This window comes from Rhinolophus hipposideros (assembly GCF_964194185.1).
Source record: "Rhinolophus hipposideros genome assembly, chromosome: 10".
Classification (NCBI taxonomy): Eukaryota; Metazoa; Chordata; class Mammalia; order Chiroptera; family Rhinolophidae; genus Rhinolophus; species Rhinolophus hipposideros.
Window position 1 is genome coordinate 24,197,097 of NC_138056.1, and position 21,610 is coordinate 24,218,706.

A 21,610-nucleotide genomic window follows, 5' to 3' on the forward strand; every position below is an offset into this window, starting at 1 on the left:
TTGTAAAACTGCAACTACCTTGATTGTTATTTCACATGGGCTTGGCTGGAAAGCTGCGGGCCCTATCCCCGGCCAGCCTGGTGTAGGAGACCTGGCGGCAACCGGTCGCTTTTTGCTCGGAGTTATTGGAGGTCCCAGGCTGCGCCGTCGCCGCTGCCTCCTGGCTCTCTTGGGCGTTTCCACGCGACCCTGAAACGCACTCCAATCCGGATTCCTGGCGCTTCTCCTTGCCTAGCGTCAGTTTCCCGATAGATGCTATTTGTGTGTGTGTGTGTGTGTGTGTGTGTGTGTGTGAAACACAGAACCTCAAACACCTGCTCTGGGACGCCGGGCGCCCAAACAGTGACTAGGTGGAAGGAGGAGTCTGATTTGGCGATACCAGGCGCTTGGAGCTCCCAACCGTAAGAACACTGTCTGGGACCGTGGGCCTTTGGAGGCTCGCCTCCTCGGTCTGCCTAACCGACTTGCCTTCTGATAAGTCATTGTGACTCCAGAATGGTACTGCCAACCGTGGATGGAAGCAGAGAGCGGCTCCAAAAACCAACCTTCCCTGGGGGCTTTGTACCCAAACCCTGCCCACTCCCCAACCTGGGCGCCAGCATTCTCCGGCAGGAATATATGCAGGCTATAGGAGTTTCCCTGTGTTTTACTCCCTCCCAACTAGCCGCTGTTTTCCTGGCTTCACCGTAGAAGAGTCGGATACTAAGTAGAAAGGGAAGTTAAGTGCAGATGACACCGATTTTAGGTTGGCAGCAACCTCACCAAGTAATCAACTACCACAGGATCGAAACACTCCGGGTTTATCACAATTGATGCAATCCCTTCTAGTCATCCACATTCACCTTGAGTCTGGTCTTCGGAACTCACAAGGGGCTTCCGCGCCCCGCCCCCCCGTGACCCCAAGATTATGACCACTACTCCAGCCCGATGGTTCAAGGCACAAGAGCCGGACTCGCGCGCGCTGAGCCAGGGAATCCGCCTCTTTGGAGTCCGGGAAAGTTCTCTGCGCTTTCCTGAAGTTCCCGCCCTCGTGGAGCACCCCCTGCCCCTCCCTCCAACCCGCCCTCTCTGATTAACATCCCCATCCCTATCGCCGTCCTACACGGATGTAGAGGGGCCATTCACTGCTCACCTGAAGAGACTCGTCAGTGGCTCGAGGCGCCCACACTCGCGAAGGCCGAGAAGGGGAGGTAGGGGGAGGGTAGTGTCCCACAGGCCAGCTAAGAGCGCGTGGCGGTTGGAGAGGAGGGTGTCTCGCAGAGGGACGCTCCCTCGGGCCCGCCCTCCCACCCCCACTGCGAGGGCGCCCCAGAGGAGCCGCGGCGCGCTGCCTGGACCCGCTTAGGCTGCGGTGTGAATGGAGCGGCGGAGACTCCAGACTCCTCCTCCTCCCACGCCGCCGGCCCCTCTTATTTGAGCTTTGAGAAGCTGGGGGCAGCCAGGCAGCTGGGGTAAGGAGTTCAAGGCAGCGCCCACACCCGGGGGTTCTCCGCAACCTGACCGCCTGTCCGCTCCCCCCTTCCCACCCGCCCTCCCACTCAGTCAGCCACCCAGAACCGGGACGGCAGCCCAGGAGCTCGGGCCCCGCCGCCTGCTCGCCGCGATCCTGGACTTCCTTCTGCCTCAGGACCCGGCTTCCACGTGTGCCCCGGAGCCGGCGTGTTCGCACACGGGCCGCTCCGGGCCTGGGTGTCTTCCGCAGTCCGAGCAGCCGGGGATCCGGGGCCCAAGTACCATCTGGGCCAAGTTAGGAGCGGCCGAGTGGAGCACCGAGAGTCTGCAAGGCCGGAGGGCCCGCGGGGCGCCCGGGGCCGAGCTCCAGCCAATGGGCTCCGACGTGCGGGACCTGAACGCGCTGCTGCCAGCGGTACCCTCGTTGGGCGGCGGCGGCGGCTGCGCCCTGCCCGTGAGCGGCGCCGCGCAGTGGGCACCCGTGCTGGACTTCGCGCCCCCGGGCGCCTCGGCTTACGGTTCTTTGGGCGGTCCCGCGCCGCCGCCGGCCCCGCCGCCACCCCCGCCACCGCCACCTCACTCCTTCATCAAACAGGAGCCGAGCTGGGGCGGCGCGGAGCCGCACGAGGAGCAGTGCCTGAGCGCCTTTACTGTCCACTTCTCCGGCCAGTTCACCGGCACAGCTGGAGCCTGTCGCTACGGACCCTTCGGTCCTCCTCCTCCCAGCCAGGCGTCCTCCGGCCAGGCCAGGATGTTCCCCAACGCTCCCTACCTGCCCAGCTGCCTCGAGAGCCAGCCCGCGATTCGCAACCAGGGTAAGCAGGCCGGGGAGCGCCCCCTACACCGGGGCGGGGGCGAAGGGGCTATTGCCGCGCCTGGGCACTGCCCTGCCCAACCTCCTTCCGGACCCCAGCTCTTACCTGGCTGCCTCCCCGAGGACTGTGAGGGTAGCGGAAGCAGCAGCTGGGGAGAGAGGATTCCGGGGAGAGGGACTGCGCTCCAGCGTGGGATCCTGGCATTCTCGGGAATCCGACTGTTCGCACCAGCCGGGAGGTCCTCTGGGGCCCCTCCGACCCTTGGAGATTCCGGGACTTCAAATCCCCGTTAGAGTGGGAAGGGGGAACCTTGTGCGGTGTCTAGCTTTGTCTCAGAAGGGATTTTGTCGCTTCACCAAACTGTCACTAGGCATTGGACTTTTTAGGCGTTTGGATTCTGGAGTGGGACCAGCACAGGGTGAGCAGCCCGTGCCGCCTCCCTCGCGCCAAAATGTGCAGGAGCCGCTCTGGCTCTTACCATTAGATGCACGATAAGTATCGCGGAGCACTAGAAGGAGTACATGAGCGGGCTAGCAACTGATCAGTGGCTTTCTTGGAACCGCCTGGTGTCCGAGTATGGCTCCCGCGTGCGGTAGTATGGCAGCCGGATCTCTTTTTGGTTCCAGCTCAGGTGGTGGCCAAGCGGGCTCCAGGGCTGGAAGAGAACCCCATTTGTCCGATTACAAGCTGTGCGGGACCAGGTCCTATTACAGGCAATGCAATGAGGCTCCAGCGTCAGGCGCCTCCTTATCGTTGAATGCGGGGCTCAGCCGGGGAACGATTTTTGCAAGATTTGGGGGGTAGAACAAGGACAGGTTTATTTGTCGTTTTCAGTCTTTCAGAAAACTCACAAACGTGAGTTTTCTCATCCTGCGCTGGCACCCGCACAGCTCTTTCTCAGGAACCAGCGCGGAACCAGCCAGGCCGAGCCCTTGTTCTTTGGTTTCGGAATTTATTCTAATGGACTTTTCCGCTATTGAGAACCTAAACCAATTCAGGTTGATTCGATATTTTAGGAAATTCTTTACAGACACAATGGCAGATGCTTTTCCTGGAGCAAAATTTCGCACGGGCCTAGGGATGTTTCTGGAATGCGTGGGACGGGAGAAGCAGAGTCCGTACTGTGTGCAATAGGTTCCGGGTCTCCCAAAGCACGGAAGAAAGTCTCTGTTCTTTACCAGGAAGCTCTCACCTTCTCAACTCGTATCTCCAGGCTGCCTGTCTCTACCTTAGGGCCAGCGAGGAGCGCCTGGGCCACCCGAAGTCCTGGCAAAAGCTAAACCACCCTCCTCCTCTCTTCATCCAGGGAATCTGGGATCTGTGACCCATGGAGGAATCTTAAGCAGACCCATGGGGTTCCTCCACTGTAGGTCTCTGTAAATGAAATTAATATTTCAGATTCAAGGGGTGTTGGAACAGCCCAGTGCCCATGGTGAGGCTTGTGTTCTCTTATCCTGCCACCTCTAATGAGCAGGCTGCTGTTACCCTTGGCAAATCTCTAGTCTCAGTGTCTCCATTTGTAAGAGAGGGGCTGTGATGGGCAACCTGGAAACTGGGTCTGGCCTGAATTTCCGTGCCATGGATGCAGAAGTCCAACTTTCCCTGGGTTTTGCCTTCTAAATACAGAACGCAAAGCAGCCAACCGAGGCTTGACTGGCCTGCCTTCTGGCTAGGACTGGCAGGCAGGTGTGTGATGTGAGTGAGTCTCTCTATGGATGTGTGCTATGTGGAGAGGCCCGAGAAGAAATTTGATCGAAGTACCTCCCTACCACAAAATACCGTGCCATTATTTATTTGAGGCTGTTAAGATTTTGGAACCTGTGCTCTGTCGCTTTGTTTGGGCCCCTGTATCCAGTCTTCCACAGAACAGGTCTGGTGCCCAGGATCCCATTAACCCACAGTGGGGTGGGATAGCGGACTGGAATTTTAGCCAAAGGGCACACTACACTTAAGCGGAAAATCCAAATTCCTTTCTAGTAGATAGGCCATGCAGCAAAAAAGAAAAAGATTTGAGAACTGGGGACCAGGACTCACAGGTGAAGGAGTTCCCTCCTCTCCGCCCTAAGGAAGAGCCCACTGGAGGTCTGGTCCCAGACTCAGAGCCACGGCCTGTAAACCTGGTTCTGTTGACAGGCTTCGGTTTTCTCTTGCAATGAAAACATAAATGGGTCACTGGCCCAGTCGTTGGGACTCACTCAGCAGTTGGGAGCTGGGGTGGGAAGTCAGAAGCTATTTCAGCATCATCAGTGCTGGTGGTGGCAACCAAGGTGGGCTCTGAGGCCTGGAGGTTCCAGATTTATTTTCTTGATTTCCGGGCTTTCAGCATCTTTTCCTGGGGGAAGCAAGGGCATCATCAGCTCCTTCCCCAAAGTGTGGGAATAGCTATCAGCAGGCCTGAGGCCAAACTCGAGAGAGGAGTCAAGACCTGGATCCCTGTTCCCAAACAGGGCAGCCTAGCAGTGGCCCCCAGGAGACAATTGTTGGCACCCTCTCACCTCCTCCCTACCCCAGGTATCAAACCTCATTTTTTCCTATTTATTAAAAACATACTTAATCTTCTAAACATTAATTCATATTTATCAAGAACCTATTCTGCGCCAGGCACTGGGGGTTGAATATTAATTGAGACAATTAATGTGCCTCACCCTTTGCAAGAAGCTCACAGCCTGATGTTGGAGGAGCCCCTTATTTCTGGGTAAGGAAATTTAGGTTCTAAGAGATTAGGTGTAAGAGGTCTCAGTTTGTGCCAAAGATGGGACTCAAACCCAGACCATTCTATTTCAACGTCCTTTCCCAGGGATCTTGAGATGGGTTTCCTCTGCCCTGTTGGACAGGCACCGAACTGACTGTAGTCTGTGTGAGGGTTGTCAGGGCAGACGTGGGGTGAGGATTTGGGTAGCCCCAGATTAAGTTCGGAGTTTAGGGAGGAGAAAAAGAACGATTGTCAGAGCGATTCCTCCAGCCCCCTTTGACGCGCAGAACCCTAGCGCACGATGAGGCCTTGGCATCACGCGCTACCCTAGGGTCAGGTGGGGAGACCAGTTTGACCCAAAGGCCAAGGGCGCCCCCCTTGGGTCGCATTGGAGAGGGTATTGCGCTGCCGAACACATTTCCCCATATTCTGCCGCAGCTGGGGAGTCATCTGTCTTAGCCTTCTTACCCCACCATCTTCCCCTGCTGTCCACCGCTCCAAGGGGCCTGGTACGGCCTGGCGGGTTCCCGCTCCTCCGCTGCGGTGCGCGGGGGAGGGAGGCGCAGAGCCTCCGGCTGCTCTGCGCGGTCAAGGTTGCACTCCTTTCTTGGGCCGAGACTAACTGTGGGAAAGGCACTACCTTGGACGCCGGACCCTCTTCCTCTAAGGCCTGTACAAGGAGCCTTTGAACACGCTGCCCCTTTCTGCCGGTAGCTGTCCCTCTCCCGGCCCCCGCCCCGCGCTCTACGCACCAGGTTCAGCGCTAAGTCCCCGGACAGTTGCTCTAATCAGTCCCGCGTCCAATAAGCTTCTAATTAAAAGAGCCCTCCCTCCTCTCTGCCCGAGCTTTCACCACTGCCCCTCCCGGGGGGGTTGGAGGCCGGCCCCTACCCAGAGAGGTCTGCACGTCTTGTCTGGGAAGGGGCCTTGGGAGTCTCACCCGGCGTGGAGGCGACGCTGCAGCCCGCAGCCCGTGGCCCTTGCTGCGCATCTACCCGACAGTTGGGGAGCCCGCCCCAGAAGACAGCACAGTGCCCCGGGCCACTGCCTATTACTCCTCGGCTCAGGAATGGAGAAGGGTTCGTCTAGAGGCAATTTCTTTGTCGCTTCTCTTTCTCCTATTTAAAAAATGTCCTTACAAAATTCGGCCTTCCTTCTGCAAAATTGGGTGCTAGGACCCAAATTTTTTTTGAAAGCTGATCGGTAGGCCTCTAACGGGGCCTGGCCTCCGATCTTAGTGCCTGGAAACCCAAGCGTGCTCACCCACGCCTGACAGCTCCCGGGGCGGGGGTTATCTTTGCCCACTTAGTAGGCTAGAAATGGAGGCCTCTGGGGTCATGCAAATTATAAAAGCTGGCGGCTTAAGTTGTCAACCTGTGGCGCCAATTTGTGAGACTTGGCCTTCTCAGTACAATCTGATCATTAAGACCTGCCCCACCCACCCACCACCAGGTGTTCTCTGACACCACGTTCCCCAGAGTGGGCCATGAAACTCGATTTCTGTCTTTGGGGTTGTGTTACCAAGATGGGGGTGACAGCCTCCTTCCTCTGTACAGTCTAAGTTTTCTGGGACACTTGTTGCAGAGGGATCACGTCTAGGACAATAGGGGGGGGGGGTAGGGCATGGAGACTGTTTGACCCACCCCATGCCCAAGAATGGAGCAGGGTTTCGAGACCCAGTACAGTGGCTGGGTGTGTGTGTGTGTGTGTGTGTGTGTGTGTGTACTTGGACTGGCCTGCAGGGTCAGTGGTCCTGCAGGGAGCCTTGTGAGTGTCTGGGCCACTCTCATTCTCCACTTGCCTGGACCTCAGGCCAGAGACTCCCCAGATAGAAGGAGGCTCTACCATTGGGTTCAGGGCCCCAGGACTGATCCTTAGCTTTCCCAGGAGGATCCCTTTTTCCTTAGAGGTTGCAACTTTTCCAGAAGCTGTTGGGGTATATGTTTAAAGCAATTTAATAACAATAATCATAGAAGGAGACCACGTTTTTTCGACTGAGACGCCACGTACTTTTTTCACCTTCGGAGAGTTGGGGAAGAACACGGGCGGTATTGCCTTCGGTTTCTTGGCAGGGAAACTGAGGCAGAAGACCCGTGCACTGCCCTGGAGGTTGAGGTACAGTGTCAGGCACACTCTAACAGACACAGGCCTCCCGGCCTGGGGCACCAGGAAGTCGGCCCCCCGCGGTGGTGGTCCGAGTCCGACCCGCTGGGCGCTGGGCGCGAGGGGAAGAAGGAGGACGCAGGGTCGAGGCCTACGGGTCCAACTGGAAGGGCTCCTTTTTCCCCACACCAGCTTTCCCGAGGGCCTTGGGTGTCGTGGTGTCGGGTCGCTCAGCCTCAGACAGATAACGTTGCTCTGTAATTACTCTCCCCATTTAAAGCCCATGCCGTTTAACTGGCTCCGAGTAATTAATGAAAGTTGGTGCGCGGGCCCCTGATTTACGACTCTGAGTCAGCGCGGGGTCAGCTAGGCAGATCCATTTCGCTCGCCCGCGCTGCCCCTGCGCTAGAGCTGCGGTGTTTGGTTTTGGGGGAGAACAACTTTCTCTGCTGAGCGGTTTTCATACTTCGTTGCGGAGGTTCGGTGCAGAAGCAGCAGACTCGGTGAAAGGCAGGGGCACACATAAATTGGGGAATGGTGGAGAGGTCAGGGTTGTACATGGGACAGGGCGGGGAGCGGGTTGCCAGGTCACACCTCGGGCCTCGGCTCAGCTTCGCGCCGAAAGCCCTGGAGGCGTGCGGGGCGGTGTAACCCACAGCTGGGACCCGATGGGCGCGCCGAGCGAGCCTCCTCTCGGGTTCTGGTCCAGATCCACAGTCCGGGTCTCGCGGTTGACGCTGCGCTTCTCTCCGCCTCGCCCGCAGGATACAGTGCAGTCACCTTCGACGGGACTCCTAGCTACGGTCACACGCCTTCGCACCACGCGGCGCAGTTTCCCAACCATTCCTTCAAGCATGAGGACCCCATGGGCCAACAAGGCACGCTGGGTAAGCGGGCGGGGTGATTTGGGGGTGCTTCTCCCCTTCTGTCATTCACCCCTCCCGGTTTCCAACCCAGAGCAAATTGGGGAAGGGAGAAGAGGACATCCAAAGGGTGTTTTGCTTTTTTTTTTTAAATAAATAATTAGCCCGGTCTTACTCAAGTTCAAGGGTTTAGTCCGTCTCCAATCCCAATTATGTTAGGGACATCGCCACTCAACCAAGTTTAGGAAAGTCCCGACGGTGTTTTAGGTGTGCTAGGCAGTGACTGCTAAGGGAATGTAAAGAGAGCAGCCTCGCTCTTTGTGGTCTGGACACCCTGTCGCTGCACTCCCGGCATCCAGGCCCCATTGCCCCCAGCTCAGCCTCGGAGCCCAGCTTCAGGATGCTGTGATCCCCAGCCCCTGCCCCGCACCCCCCAGAACGTTGGGCGCCGCTCACTCCGCTCTCCCCGGCTCCCTGCAGGCGAGCAGCAGTACTCCGTGCCGCCCCCCGTCTATGGCTGCCACACCCCCACCGACAGCTGCACCGGCAGCCAGGCCCTGCTGCTGAGGACGCCCTACAGCAGGTAGGACAGCGCTCGGCGCTGGCGGGCGCGGGAACGTGCCACGCGGGGCCCCCGGGACTCCGGGCGTGCAGGGTCCTGGAGGCGAAGGACGCCTTTAGCCCATTCGGCTACTAAGAGCAAATTAAACGGATCTCCTGGCTTTGATTTGAAAGTCCATTTCCTCGTCTCCGTGTTATTTTGAATAGAAACGAGCGCGATTACTGTTAGGAGCAGAAGGAAAAAGAGCAGCGCTTTGAGAAGTTATTTTTTAAAGGGCTCTTTGCTGGGAGGACTCTAGCATCCTCAGGACCAACGAATAAACCCGGAGTCCACTCCCACGCTGTTCTTCTCACTCCCCAAACCCCTCCTCGCCTACGGGCCGCCCCGCCAGACTTCTACGGGACTACTTCCAGGGCTCTTCCCCTCAGGCCACAGCCTTCCCCCAACCCCCGTCCTGCGAGCCCGCCTGCGGCCACGCTGTGCGCTGGGGCGGACCCCGGACTGTGCGTGGGACTGTGGTCGCAGTGTCCTGTGCCCGCCCTTCTTCCTGTCCCCAGGAGGCGGAAGACAGCTTCTTTTCCTTCGAAGCCTTTTTCCTGTCCCTTGTGCCTTCTCTCTGCTCTCGCTCCACCTTCCACCTACTCTCCCCCAAATTTATTCTTCAACTTTGGGTGAACTTGGCCGGCATCCCGCTTCTCCGATAGGGTTGCTTAGTAACTGGTGCACACACCGGCCCGCGCCGGGTGGAGAGGTGGGACGGAGGGAGGGAAGTGGTCGCTCTCGGCCTTGGAGGCCGGGGATTGGGTGCGCATTACCTCATGTTACATCCCTGCCCCCACCCCGGTGCTGTGGGGATCCTGATACCGACTGCCCCCAAACTCTTCTCCATCCTCCCTCCCCTCGGCTCCAGAAGCCGGGGCTGACGTCAAGGGAAGGAGGTAGTGAGGTAATGAAGGAAGGAAAAGCTCCTGCCCTGGGAGATTGGGTGGGGGGAATGGCCGCGCCTGGGGGACCTCCAGTCCCACAGGTGGAGGAGGGGAGGGAGTCTTCGTTCCGGAGCCCGCCGTGGGGCACCCCAAAGTCTTGGCGTGCTTATGAAGTTGAGTCTGGGACTTCTCTGTACGCCTGAGGCGCGAGGACTTTGGAAACCTTTCCTCTTGATTGGAAAATTGGCATATCTAATCGGATTTTGGATTCGAGATCTTTCTTTCTTTCTTTCTTTCTTTCTTTCTTTCTTTCTTTCTTTCTTTCTTTCTTTCTTTCTTTCTTTCTTTCTTTCTTTCTTTCTTTCTTTCTCTCTCTCTCTCTCTCTCTCTCTCTCTCTCTCTCTCTCTCTCTCTCTCTCTCTCTCTCTCTCTCTTTTTCCTCCCTCCCTCCCTTCCTCCCTCCCTCCCTTTTAGAGAGAGAGGGGGCAAATCAATGCCTGCAGGTTTCACAGACAGAGATAGAATGGTCACATTACTCTCCTTTTCTCCTTCCTTAGCTGGAAACCAGCTGTTCTTTGACACCGCAGACCTAGAGTTCTGCCCCAAGCCTGCGATCTCTGTGCCTCCCCTCGGTGGGTCAGGTCACTGGAGTGAATGCAGAATTCCCAACCATTCTCTGCTGTGACTCTCCTCCCCTAGCAAAACTGGAGCAGAGGGGCCATTGACATCCTCCTTGAGGAGCTGCTCCTGCCCATTGCCAGAGTGGCATTGCTGTTACTCTGGTAGTAATTGGGGGTGCAGTTGGAATGGTTCCCCAGGGATAACCTTGGCCCACTCCTCCCTTCCTTGGTCCCAGGCTGAGAGGAAGACCTTGATGCCCCAGTGGGTGTTGTTTAGGTGGGCCAGGTTACTTCCTGGGAAATGGGGACTGAGAGGCCATTGGAGTCTGGTTCAGTACTGACATGCAGCTACATACATTTCTTACTCTCCTTTCCCCTAAGCATAGACCCACCTTGTGGGACAATAGGAAAGGATTGAGCTGCCTAGAAAGAATAGGGGTCAGGAATAAAGAGATCACAACCGCTTTTAATAACACGTCTCCAAACTGAGTCCCTGTGGTAGCTTTTGACTTAGGGCTAAATCCGGAGTTACTATTGAAGTAAAAAAAGTTACTTTTATACATAAAAATTTTCACATTTTCGAATTCAGCTTCTAATTGGCCACTGTATAAAGCAATTTTGTCAGGTTCATCATTTGGCAATATTTGCTTATCACTTTTTTCTTTCTACATAATTGGAACTTTTTTGTTCCTCATTTTTGTATGAATGTCATAAAAATACCATTTTCTCCTGTTACAGAAAATTTCCTAAGCGGTAACATCTCCTAAAAAAGAATTTTTGTTACCCTAGTAGGAAAAGAGTTTGCTCCCTGGAAGTTTGTACTACGTCTTTGAAGCTCCATCCATCCTAAAGTCACAACATTTCTAATCACTTTTCAAAGATCAGGTACTTCCCCTGCAGTAATGATGGATGGACAGGTGTAGGGATATTTTAAAATTGGGTCTGTGTATCCACATTACTGCAGTTATGGCATTACCTTTTTTCCTACTCCTAAAAATGTTTGAAAGGGTACTTAAATGCTTTTGGGAACACAGCATTTGGAAAAGCATAGAAAATAGGACTAAGATTTAATCGGTTAATAATTTAACTTTTGGATTTTAGATACTCAGTGGTCCTTTTGGCTCTGTTCTGTATTCTGTCTAAAATTGGATACTCCTGTGAAAGGCTTCCTTGTGTTTTGTTTGCCTCATTGCATTTGACCCTTTGAAACAGCCTTCCCAGCTTCTTCCCCCTGCCTTCCCAAAACTTTGTCTCCTCAGTCTTGGATTTAGTCTCCCATCCCACCATGAAATGAAAGGTAATGGTACATACACAGACATTAAATGAGCAGTGCACAATGTGAATTTGATTGGAGGAAGTTTTCAGAATTCTCCCCTTGTTAGGAGAAAACTATACAATGAGAGAATCACTGTAAGTTCTCTCTCTGAGGTAACAGATATGAGGAGTTATAGCGGTACACCTTTGTGTGTTGGTGTAAAACAGTAGTGAGTAGAAAATGCCCCCTGGCAACCTACGGGAAGTGATAGGAGATGGTTTTCTCATCCTCCCTGCCCCTCACATGTTGAACATGGATAGAGATTTGTCTAAAGGTCACTAAGGCTTATGACACTAGATTCAGCCTTTATGGAACCCAGTCATTATAGCTGGGTGAAAGCATGAGTTCCTGTAACATAATAACTAGGATTTATTGCATGCGTCTATGTGCTGTTGGGCATTGTGCTAAGTGCTTCATCAGTGCGCTCACCGAATTCTTCTGATTATTCTATGGTAGGTAGGTACTCTAATTTCTACCCTGCTGAAGAGAAAATAGGTTTAGAGACTGAAAGTTAATTTGCCCAAGGTCACACAGTGAGTGAGAATCAGAACCAGGATTTGATGTTCAGTCTCTCTGACCATAACGCCCATCTGTGTTCTGAATCACTGAGGAATTCCAGGCCACTCATTGTCCGCTACCTTGAATAGTCCCCTTATACAGTCCATGCCAGCATTTTTGCCAATAAATGATAAGAGCAAGTGCTCAAACAGACTTACTATAGCCAGATACCATTTTAACCACTTTACAAGCATTCACTCACTTAGTCACATAACATTCTTTGAGGATGGCAATAGATTATCACCCCTACTTGACAGAGGAGGGAACTGAGGCCCTGGGAGGAATTTGGCCAGTGTGACACTTTAAGTAATAGAAGTGGTGTTCAATTCAGGTGGCGAGGCTCTGGAATCCATCCTCCTGCCCACTGGACCCACCCTACTGCCTCTTCTGATGCAGAAGTGCGGTTCTCTTTCCAAATGTGGTATCTGCCCTAGGGCTTGCTGGAGAAAGGTGTTTATTTCCCACAGTTGTGAAAGAAACCCATTATCCATCAGTTTTAGCCATAGTTTTCCATAGTAAGTGATTAGTGCATTGGGGCCAGTGTTTTCCCTGATGAGTACTGTTGGAACCAACTTGAGCTTTCTCCTGAAGTCCCAACTCACAAAGCAACTCTGTCTTTCAAACTGCAGACTCCTCTAGCTTTTCCCTTGCCGCTGGGTATGAACTATTGGGGTAAAGTTCAGTTCGAGCACCTAAAGAAACCCAGGGCAGAGAACTTTCTCCCTATGCCTCCAGACTGCTTCCAGGGCCACCATGGTTTTTGCTTGCTTGGAGGCAAAATATCCCAGGGAACATTGGACTCCATGCTCTCCTAAGGGGAGAGAGTAGTAAAGTTGACACTCACTGAGCATAATTACCCCCTGACTTCTGCCTAGAACAGGCAGCTAGCTGAGCCTTCCCTGCTCACTTCCCTTGAACACTCTTTCACAAGGCTCCTCGAGTCCTCTGATTGCTGACTTCCTTGGCGTCCCCAATCCCTGACTGTGCTCATTGCACTGCTTGATTCTCACAGCTATTAGTACTTTGAAAAGGAGGTCTGTGCAGTATGTTTGAAAAATATTCCTGTGCACACTATTGTTTTAGACATTCTAGTTCTTTCCCTCTCTTTTTACTCTTTTATATGGTTTGCAAGTCCTTCTTTAGCAATGGTGCTACCCATATGTTTCCTTTTGCCCCTTAGCAGTTCGGGAGGCTGTAATTGCTGATTTGAATATTTTAATTGTATGTTAATGATTCACAAATGATGATTTTTGACAGTGGAGCCTGGTACCAGTAGATTGTCTTTCGTGTGAAAGAAACTTCCTTAGCAACCCTAGAGTTTCTGAGAAACCCACGTCAGTGGGGACGTTCACAATCCACCATTTAGGTTAGCCTTCAACACAGACATAAATCAGAAGACGGCTTGTGCCCAAGGAAGTAACATCATAATTAATGGTGCCTCTTTTCACGTGTGTCTAAGTACCCTTTACACGGTGTGCCAGTTTCACTTAAAACAATCCTGGTATATGTTTCCCACATAGATAGACATGAAGGCGGAAAGTCTAGAATGGTTTCCAAGGTGGTGGGCAGTGTTATCAAAGCCAAAGGCTTGCATTAGACTTGTCTCCAGGGAGGGGGAAAAATCTACTTTCAAATATTCCTCCAACTTTTGTGCTGACCAAGTGTTTATTAATAGAAGCTGAATCCCCAGTGGGTTTTTCTTTGGTTAGCTGGTGAGCTTGAGAGAGATTACAATACCAAGAGATTGACTGTAAAATAATTATTCACCATGGCCTGCTGGGCAGATATTTCTCACCAGGCAGTCTGCACGGCGCCTCAGAGGGAAGAACGCAGGAAAAGGGCTGCATGGAAGTCTGGCTTTAGCCTCTGTGCATGAGCCTTGGTTATCAGGTGTAGGTAAACCCACAGAGGCTTACCTGTGGAGCAGAGTTATTATGGCAAATGCTGGAAACATCATGAATTCTGATCACAGATGCCAGTTATATCCACCTTTTCCTTTTTTTTTTTTTTTTTAATCATCCCGTGGGGAAACTCTGTTCTTCTACCAAGATGTTGCTTTGCCAGCCAGCAATCATCTGGCAGAGGTAACTCCAGTCTCAACCAGGTTCTCTACCTTGTTCTGCTGACTATAGTAAACACACTTAAAGATGAAAAATACTTGAATTACACATGCATTTGAAGAGTGGAGGAGTTCTAGTCTAGATAATAGCTGAGGGCTTTCTTCTTCCTTTCTTTTTGTGCGGAGGTCAAGAACTCAGTAATATTGCAGTCCAGGCCAAAACAAACTCTATATGATCTACTACTGATTTCCTTTTAAGTTCCCCTTTTTGCTAGGACTGACTTCCTTTTATTTTACTCCAACTTGCATTAATCCAAGTTATAGAAGTTTCTTTCCTCTCTTTCTTGCTTCCAACTTCAAACATTTCTTACATAGGAAACAAGTGACTTTAGTTTTTTTAAAGACCTATTTAAAAAAATATAAAGGACACCGTGACTTTATTTTGGCAACCTACAATTTCAGAGTTCACTTCCAAACAGACAGTTAGACAGGGAGCTGAAATGCCTACGTGACCACTGTGGTCGCTCTGAGCCAAAGCACCTGCTTATCTGATCTCCCCTGGGAACGAGGTGGTTGACACCTACAGTGGTTATTTAATAATTAGATGCTTTATTTGTCAGAGGCCGTATATTCTTTGCTTGGTGCTGGCTCTTTCCGTGGGTTTTCATGATGAGAGCTGGGTGTTGATCGATTGCCCAAAGAGATCAGAGCTTGAGCATGCTTGGGCCCAGTATTTTCGCTCTAGCCCACATTTTGTCCTCTCCCCAGCAGCAGTTATTGTCATTGCTGTCAGTGACTTCCAGTTGAAAGGGTGTGCCAGCCAAGCCCGACTGACTGAGCTGCTGAGGACACCCAGCCAAGAGAAGGCAGGATGTGGTTAAAATTGTGCTCTGATCCTATCGCTGGCCTCAGGAAACCTATTAGTAGCTTGGGGATTTTCTGAAAGTCCTTCTCCCCCATCGGCCCATCCCACCTTCTGTTCCCTTCTGAGGATTTACAAGCTGGGTTATCAGGACTACTCAGATCAAGACGTGGTGCTCTGACTGGGATCTTGGCACGCTGTCCTTCGTTAGCTGAAGAAGATGTACCAGGCATCTTGCATTTTGTAATTTTCTGGAAACAGAGTAGGTTAGAATGCTCCCTTGAACATGTTCTCTTTCACCTCCAGACTGTTGTCTGTAATTTATTAGGTTGGTGCAAAAGTAATTGCGGTTTTTGCAATTATTTTTAATCATTTAAAGCACAGTTACTTTTGCACCAACTTATTATTATTACTATTATTTAAATGGAGTGGAAAGGACAAGGCTTTGAGCCAAATGATGCCAAGGGGCAGAGCAGGGTGGGAGTGGGAACATCAGGCAGTCAGCACTAGGCATCTCTCTCTCTGAGCCCAGGTCTTCCTCTGATAAATGGCTATCAGAATTATACCTGACTCACAAAGTTGTTGTGAAGAATATTGGAGAGGTGTGAAAGTACTATGCAAAAATTTGATAGATGAGAAAAACTGAAAATATTTTATCTGTGAACTCTTCAAAGAGTCATTATTAGAGCTTTACAACATCCCTGTAAAGTTAGACTGATTGAGATCAATGTTCCCATTTGACAGATGACAAAACTGGGGTGCAGAGAACTGCAGTGATTTGCTCAAGGCCCTAAAACTTACAGAGTAACACTGTTCAATAGAAACATAGTGCAAGCTATATGTGTAATTTGAAATTTGCTAGTAGCCGTGTAAAAAAAGAAACAGTAAAATTAATTTTGAAATAGTCTATTTAACCCAATATAGTCAAAATCTTATTTCAACACGTGGCACTAACAGTTATTTCAAGTGCTCAATAGCCACGTGTGATTAGTGGCTACTATGTTGGCAGTATAGAGTATTTATTAAGCACCTACTGGGAAGATACACATATACGTAAGACATAGACCTTGAATTTGAGAAAGTTTGCTTTTCAGGAGCCAAGAAAATGTCCTTATAAATATATCCTCTTGGGGTACTTCCTTGTAGAGACCTTTAGGAAACTATTGGACTGTTTTTTAAACCTGTGAGAAAATTCCTAAATCACAAAGTTAGATATTTGGGACTCACTAACCCATATGTGTAAACTTCTGTCACTCATCTTTTCTCTCAGCACTCTTGAAAATTAGGATTTTCTTAGTCTTCTGCAACGATGAAATAATTTCAGAAAGATTCCACATCCCAATAGGGCCTAGGAAAATTGTCAACTGTGGCTGAGTGATTTTAGTCGGTGAACAATTTTTTAAAAAATTAGTGACAAAAATATAGAGCTGCCTGGGGAATACAATGCCTGTTGGCTAAGATTAATGGCAAGATTAATAAATGGATTGCTTGATGAAAAGGCGCAAGAGAACAAAAACCAGTAGAGATTGTGGAGGAGGCTGCTTATTAATGAACTGTCAGCCCAAAGAAAGTTCAAGCAACTCTCCTGTGTTAAATGCAGAAGGCTGGCACTTCTAATAAAAATTGGGGTCCTTCAGGAATTAATTACACTGGCCTTACAGCAAGAATTTGTGGAATTGAGAAATGTAGTGGCACAGACCAGCACGGGCTGCTGCTGCAAACGGGGAAGCTGCAGGGGAAACTCATCATTTCTTTTCCATTGATATGTAGGATATTGTAGTAGCATAATAGTCAGTCAGACGTGGGGATGAGTGATGGGGTCCAGGTATACACTGACTAATGAAACTACACATACTTTCAGATTGAAGTCACTTCACATTTCATATGTAAAATTCCCTCCTGAAATCTGATTTCCTCCTTATCCTGTGTACCCGCCACTAAAGAGTTCCAAATCATTTTCAGAGTGATTATATGAGAGGCAGATGGATTCGACCATGATTTATCAGGCTTTGCCGAGAGAGAGCACAGTATTCATTTATTCCGAGTTGCTGTCGTTTCCCAGTTTGGTTAGCCTGACAAAGCTTTCTTTTAATTAAACTTTGGTGTTGCCTCTGCCCAATGGATGAAGCAACCCAAAGGAATGCCATGACAAGATGGAGATTGTCCAGAATTTGCAATATGATATCACACATTAGATATTAAAAGCTTCTTACCTTTTTTTCACTTCGGCCATGAAGGTAGAGTGAAAATGTTCTTCTGTAATGTGTTTAGATCAAGGGTTCCCAGACAAACCATTAATCTCTTGGGTTTCAAATTTCATAATTAACCATTTCAGTTCAAGACTAAGTTTATTGCTAATAGAGCTTGGTAATTAGGAGATGCCTGGTGATTGATTTGTGTGCTAGTTTTCTAGGAATGAGATAAATACAAAATAAATAAACAAATGACAACGAAAAATGAAAATACATAATAAAGATATTTATAAGAGTTGTACATGCAAAAACACAAGGGGGGCGAGAACAACTTTTGATTGGTTTACATGATAGTGTATTTCTCCTTTGGTGTCTTAATGTAAATAATCAGCCGTTGTTTTCCCTTCCCTCATAGAAATGGGTTGGGGACTTTTTTTTTAAAAAGCCCCTTTTGACTTGTAACAGGATTATCAAATTTATAAAGAATGATTCTTTCAGTTGTGCATAGAGTTTATCATCCTCTTTCTTTTCCTTGTCACATCCTTGAGTATCAGACCATCCATCACACATCACTCTTTGACTTTTCAGACCCTCATAATCCACATGATACTTATCCTTTTGATTAAAACAACTTAATGGCCTTTTCACGAATAATTAATCTGCTGTCTTTTTACTTTCAGCCTCAGGCTTTTAACTTTAATGTTGAGTTATCCAGCCTGTGTTGCCTTTCAAAGTTTCACTCCCTTTAGCCTCTTCCCTTCAAAGGTTTAATACTTCTTTAGAAACTTCAATGTTCACTATACTGTAAGGTTTTTTAAAGGTTTTTTAAAAGGCTTCCAAATTACGCTCACATCCTTTCTGCAGTGTGTGAAGTGAATAACGGTGCAGAGATCTGTGGGATGAAATGAAAATTATTTCAAACTTGTATATTCTGTCATTCTGGATAACGTGGAGGCTTTTGCTATAAAGAAAAGTTAAAACTCCATTGCTTTTTGAAGAAACAATTATTTGTTTATTTATTTTTTTGGGTAGCTGTGCATTTCTAACTCTGGATGTTTTTCTAACAGTGACAATTTATACCAGATGACCTCTCAGCTTGAATGCATGACCTGGAATCAGATGAATTTAGGAGCCACATTAAAAGGGTAAGATCTTCCCTATTGCATTGCCCTTAAACAGTAACTTACACCTGTTTGAACCATTTTAAAAGTGCTTGTAACTTACGAAGAGAGTATGATTTTAGAAGAATAAGCATGGCTCTATGTAGAATCAAGATGCTTTCCTCCCACCACCAGTTGGCGGGTTGTGTTCAATATTAAATTTTCAGGAATATAAATAGGGGATGGTTTTGTCTGGAACAAGGGAGTTGAGAATATTGGGAAAACTTAATATGGACTTTACTTAACAGAATTTTTTAGAGTTCTTCAGAGCTGTGTCCATTCAACCTCGAGTAAATGTTAATGTTTTGCTAGTGATAATCACAGATGATAACCATTGTATTATCTTATCAAGAAATGCTTTGAGTTTACAAATTCCAGGATCCAAAATCCAGTATTTGAGAGATGATGATTTGGACAATCCAAAGTCAGATGTGCTCATACCTGGTTGCACCAACAGGTTTTCTCACCAACAGGTTTTCGCACTAACAGGTTTTCTTCACAACTGATATAGAACAACAATAGGGAAAACAGTTATCAAACATAGGTAGGGACAATTCTTAGTACCTGAAAATGAAAAAAAGGAAAGCAGGTGGGACTTGCTTTCAACAGTAAAATAACTTCCTTTTAGTTTTCTAGCAAGTCTAAGTTGCTAGGCAGTTGGATATCTCACTCATGAAGCACCTGTGATGTATCAGGTGATCTTTGAGGTCACTTCCCATAATCTTCCTAACAACATTATGAGGCCTAGGTACTGTTACCCTGTAAAGAAGTAAAAGAAGTAAAACAAGCTCAGAGAGTAAAACAAAGAAGTAAAACAAGCTCAGAGAGTTAAGTAACTTCCCAAGTTCACGTCGTATTAAGGGGTAGAGCTGGGATTCCAAGCCCAGATCTGATTCCAAAGCCCAGGTTCTTCCCAACCTCGCTGTGGGGTCTTTCACCCCACCATCAGCTCTAGTGAGATTGGGGACTTAGTTCAGCACTCTTTACTAGATAGCTAGGTTTGCATCTCTGTGTATTTAGTGGCTTCTCATTGGATTCTGGGATCTGGGGGCTTGCTAGAGCCATGGATGCTCCATTCCCCATTCCCCACCTCTTCTTCTCTTCTAGAGTTGCTGCTGGGAGCTCCAGCTCAATGAAATGGACAGAAGGGCAGAGCAAGTGAGTGGAAATTTGAAACCCAAGAGATGATGGCAAAGCAAATGCTGTAGGCCTTGTTGGTGGCACCTGGGGGCGATGCAGGAGTTAGGACTGATGATGGGTAATCAGGGTAGCCTTTGGTGCTGGGATGGGGAAAATCTATCCATCTCTCTCTCTCTTTTTGCCTCTTGTTATTTATCGTAGACATACTGTGGGGGAAAATGGAGGTGGTGACATTTCATATCAACATATTCCTATAGAACAATTTTTAGAGTGATGCAGTAGGAACCTTGCTCATTTCCTTGTGAATATTTCACAAAATACTAAATTTGTAGCATTACACATATTCCTGTTAGAGCAATGAAATCTTTCAGTCATACTTAACTTTCATTTTTCCCTATTTCCCTTTAAATCTCTAAGGGAGAACTTAATTTCTACCCCAAGTCTATGGCCAGACTTTCTGCAAAGATTCTTTTGTTCCCAAACATCTGTGCCTTTTTCAGCCCTATAGCCTGCACCCTGGGACATTTCTGTAACTCTTTCTTTTGATTTCATTTTCTCTGCTTGAACACCAGAACCGACCTCCCTCTTTTCATCCTTCTTTTGAATCATTCTTCAATAATCAGCAGTTACTTTTCCTCTTTTAAGACTTACTGTTAGATCCTTCTCTCTATCCCTAACCCCAATTTTTCTATTTTAGCCAAATCTCCACTTTCTCTCTCTAGACAGCAAAGTAAGAAGCTTTTTGTTGATTTGACTTTTTTCTCTCCCCATTTCCATCTAAGGGGCTGCTGACAGTTTCAGCATTCTATCCTCTTACCTACTCTCAACTTATACTTCTTGGTTTCTTTGTTCCACCCTTTCTTTCTGGATCTCTTCTCTTTTTTCTGTCTCTCTTCTACTGAGAATGCAGTAACTGTCCCCAAACTAAATGCCAAGAATAGACAGAACGTGACTGTGAAGTGAGTATGTGTCAGTTTTTAAAATTTATTCACGTTGGAGCACAGTGTTCGTTTTTTGCTTAATTATCAAAATTATAGATAAGGAAACTTTGCTTGTGTTTGAATCTGAGTCTTTCCATAGTTGAGATAATTTTGATACCTTTTTAGGTCTATTAGTCACTTGCTGGAGAGTCAGCTATATTGTAAGGATGAAGCAAAAGTGTGAATAATTTGTTTTATTTTAATACCATACCAAAAACAAAACACAACACAACAGCAAAATAACGAGAAAAGTTTGCATTGTTCTGGTGCTTGCATTTTGGAAAAGAATTTCTGAAATCAAAATGTGTTTCTTGAATACTAACTTTAGTCAAAGAGCTGTATAAAAAGGATCAAATGGCCCCAATAGATAGTCCTACAGAAGAACAACTCTTTGGAGAGTAAAACAGTATGCAATTGTCTAATGTACTAACATCTTCTCTCACATTGTGGATTTGTCCCTTTAGAACATATTGTAAGTCAGCTAATGTCTGCTTACATTTGTGAATCGAACATTTATCTAAGGATTGATGTTAACATTATTGGGTCCTGTGTGAGGGACTTTACATATGTTTTCTCTTTTGATCTCATGACAATCCTAGGATATTAGGGTCACGTCCATTTTTGAGATGAGGAGGCTGGAAAGATTGAGCCACCTAACCAAGTTCACATAATGAGTAATTGGCAGAGCCATGTTGGAATTCACTTCTGTCTGACTCCAGGATCTGAGCCCTAGATTAGAGTTTCTTAAACTTTTTAGACTGTGACCATAGTAGAAATACCTTTTACGCTGAGATCCAATATATGTGTGCATGCACACACACACACACTACAAATTCTCACAAAACAGTATTTACCCTTGCTCCACGTGATGCATGCTGATACTTTCTACTTTATTCCATATCATTTAAAAAATACTGGCTGTGATGTGTAGATTGATTTTACAACCCACTGATGTATCATGACACACAACTTGCCTCTCTTTTAGCTCTTAGAAAGAACGACTCCTTAGCTCTTTCCTCCAAGCCCATGAACAGCCCTAAGAACTGGATTCAGTTGAATCTGTTATTCCAGTAGAAAGTTTGACTTTTCCCCAGTGGGACATAATCTGGGTAGATGTTCATTATTCTCTATGATACCGAATTTCCTTTTTTTTGCCGTGGTATGAAAACACTGTTAATATAGAACATGCATTTGAGAAAAATATATTTCATAAAGAAAAATAAAGAGAAATAACTGTCCTTTGCTTTAATCCATCACTAGCATCTTGACACTATTTGAAATGAGTGGTAAGAAAAATCATGGTGACGAGGT

General features: G+C 48.2%; 1 protein-coding gene across 7 annotated transcripts in view; it reads left to right on the top strand.

Moving 5' to 3' along the window:
- Positions 1 to 1,095: 1,095 nt before the first annotated feature.
- The window catches only part of WT1 (WT1 transcription factor), a 48,453-nt gene continuing 27,938 nt past the window's right edge, over positions 1,096 to 21,610 (top strand). For 2 of the 7 annotated variants that reach the window (XM_081062907.1, XM_081062906.1), the window contains exons 1-5: positions 1,105 to 2,267; positions 7,827 to 7,940; positions 8,406 to 8,508; positions 18,087 to 18,164; positions 19,287 to 19,337. In XM_081062907.1, coding sequence (XP_080919033.1) covers positions 1,826 to 2,267; positions 7,827 to 7,940; positions 8,406 to 8,508; positions 18,087 to 18,164; positions 19,287 to 19,337 — 788 coding nt within the window. In that variant the 5' untranslated portion in view covers positions 1,105 to 1,825. Of the gene's footprint in view, positions 2,268 to 7,826; positions 7,950 to 8,405; positions 8,509 to 18,086; positions 18,165 to 19,286; positions 19,338 to 21,610 lie in introns of all 7 variants that reach the window. The other 5 variants (XM_081062905.1, XM_081062904.1, XM_081062908.1 and 2 more) reach the window with 5 other exon arrangements.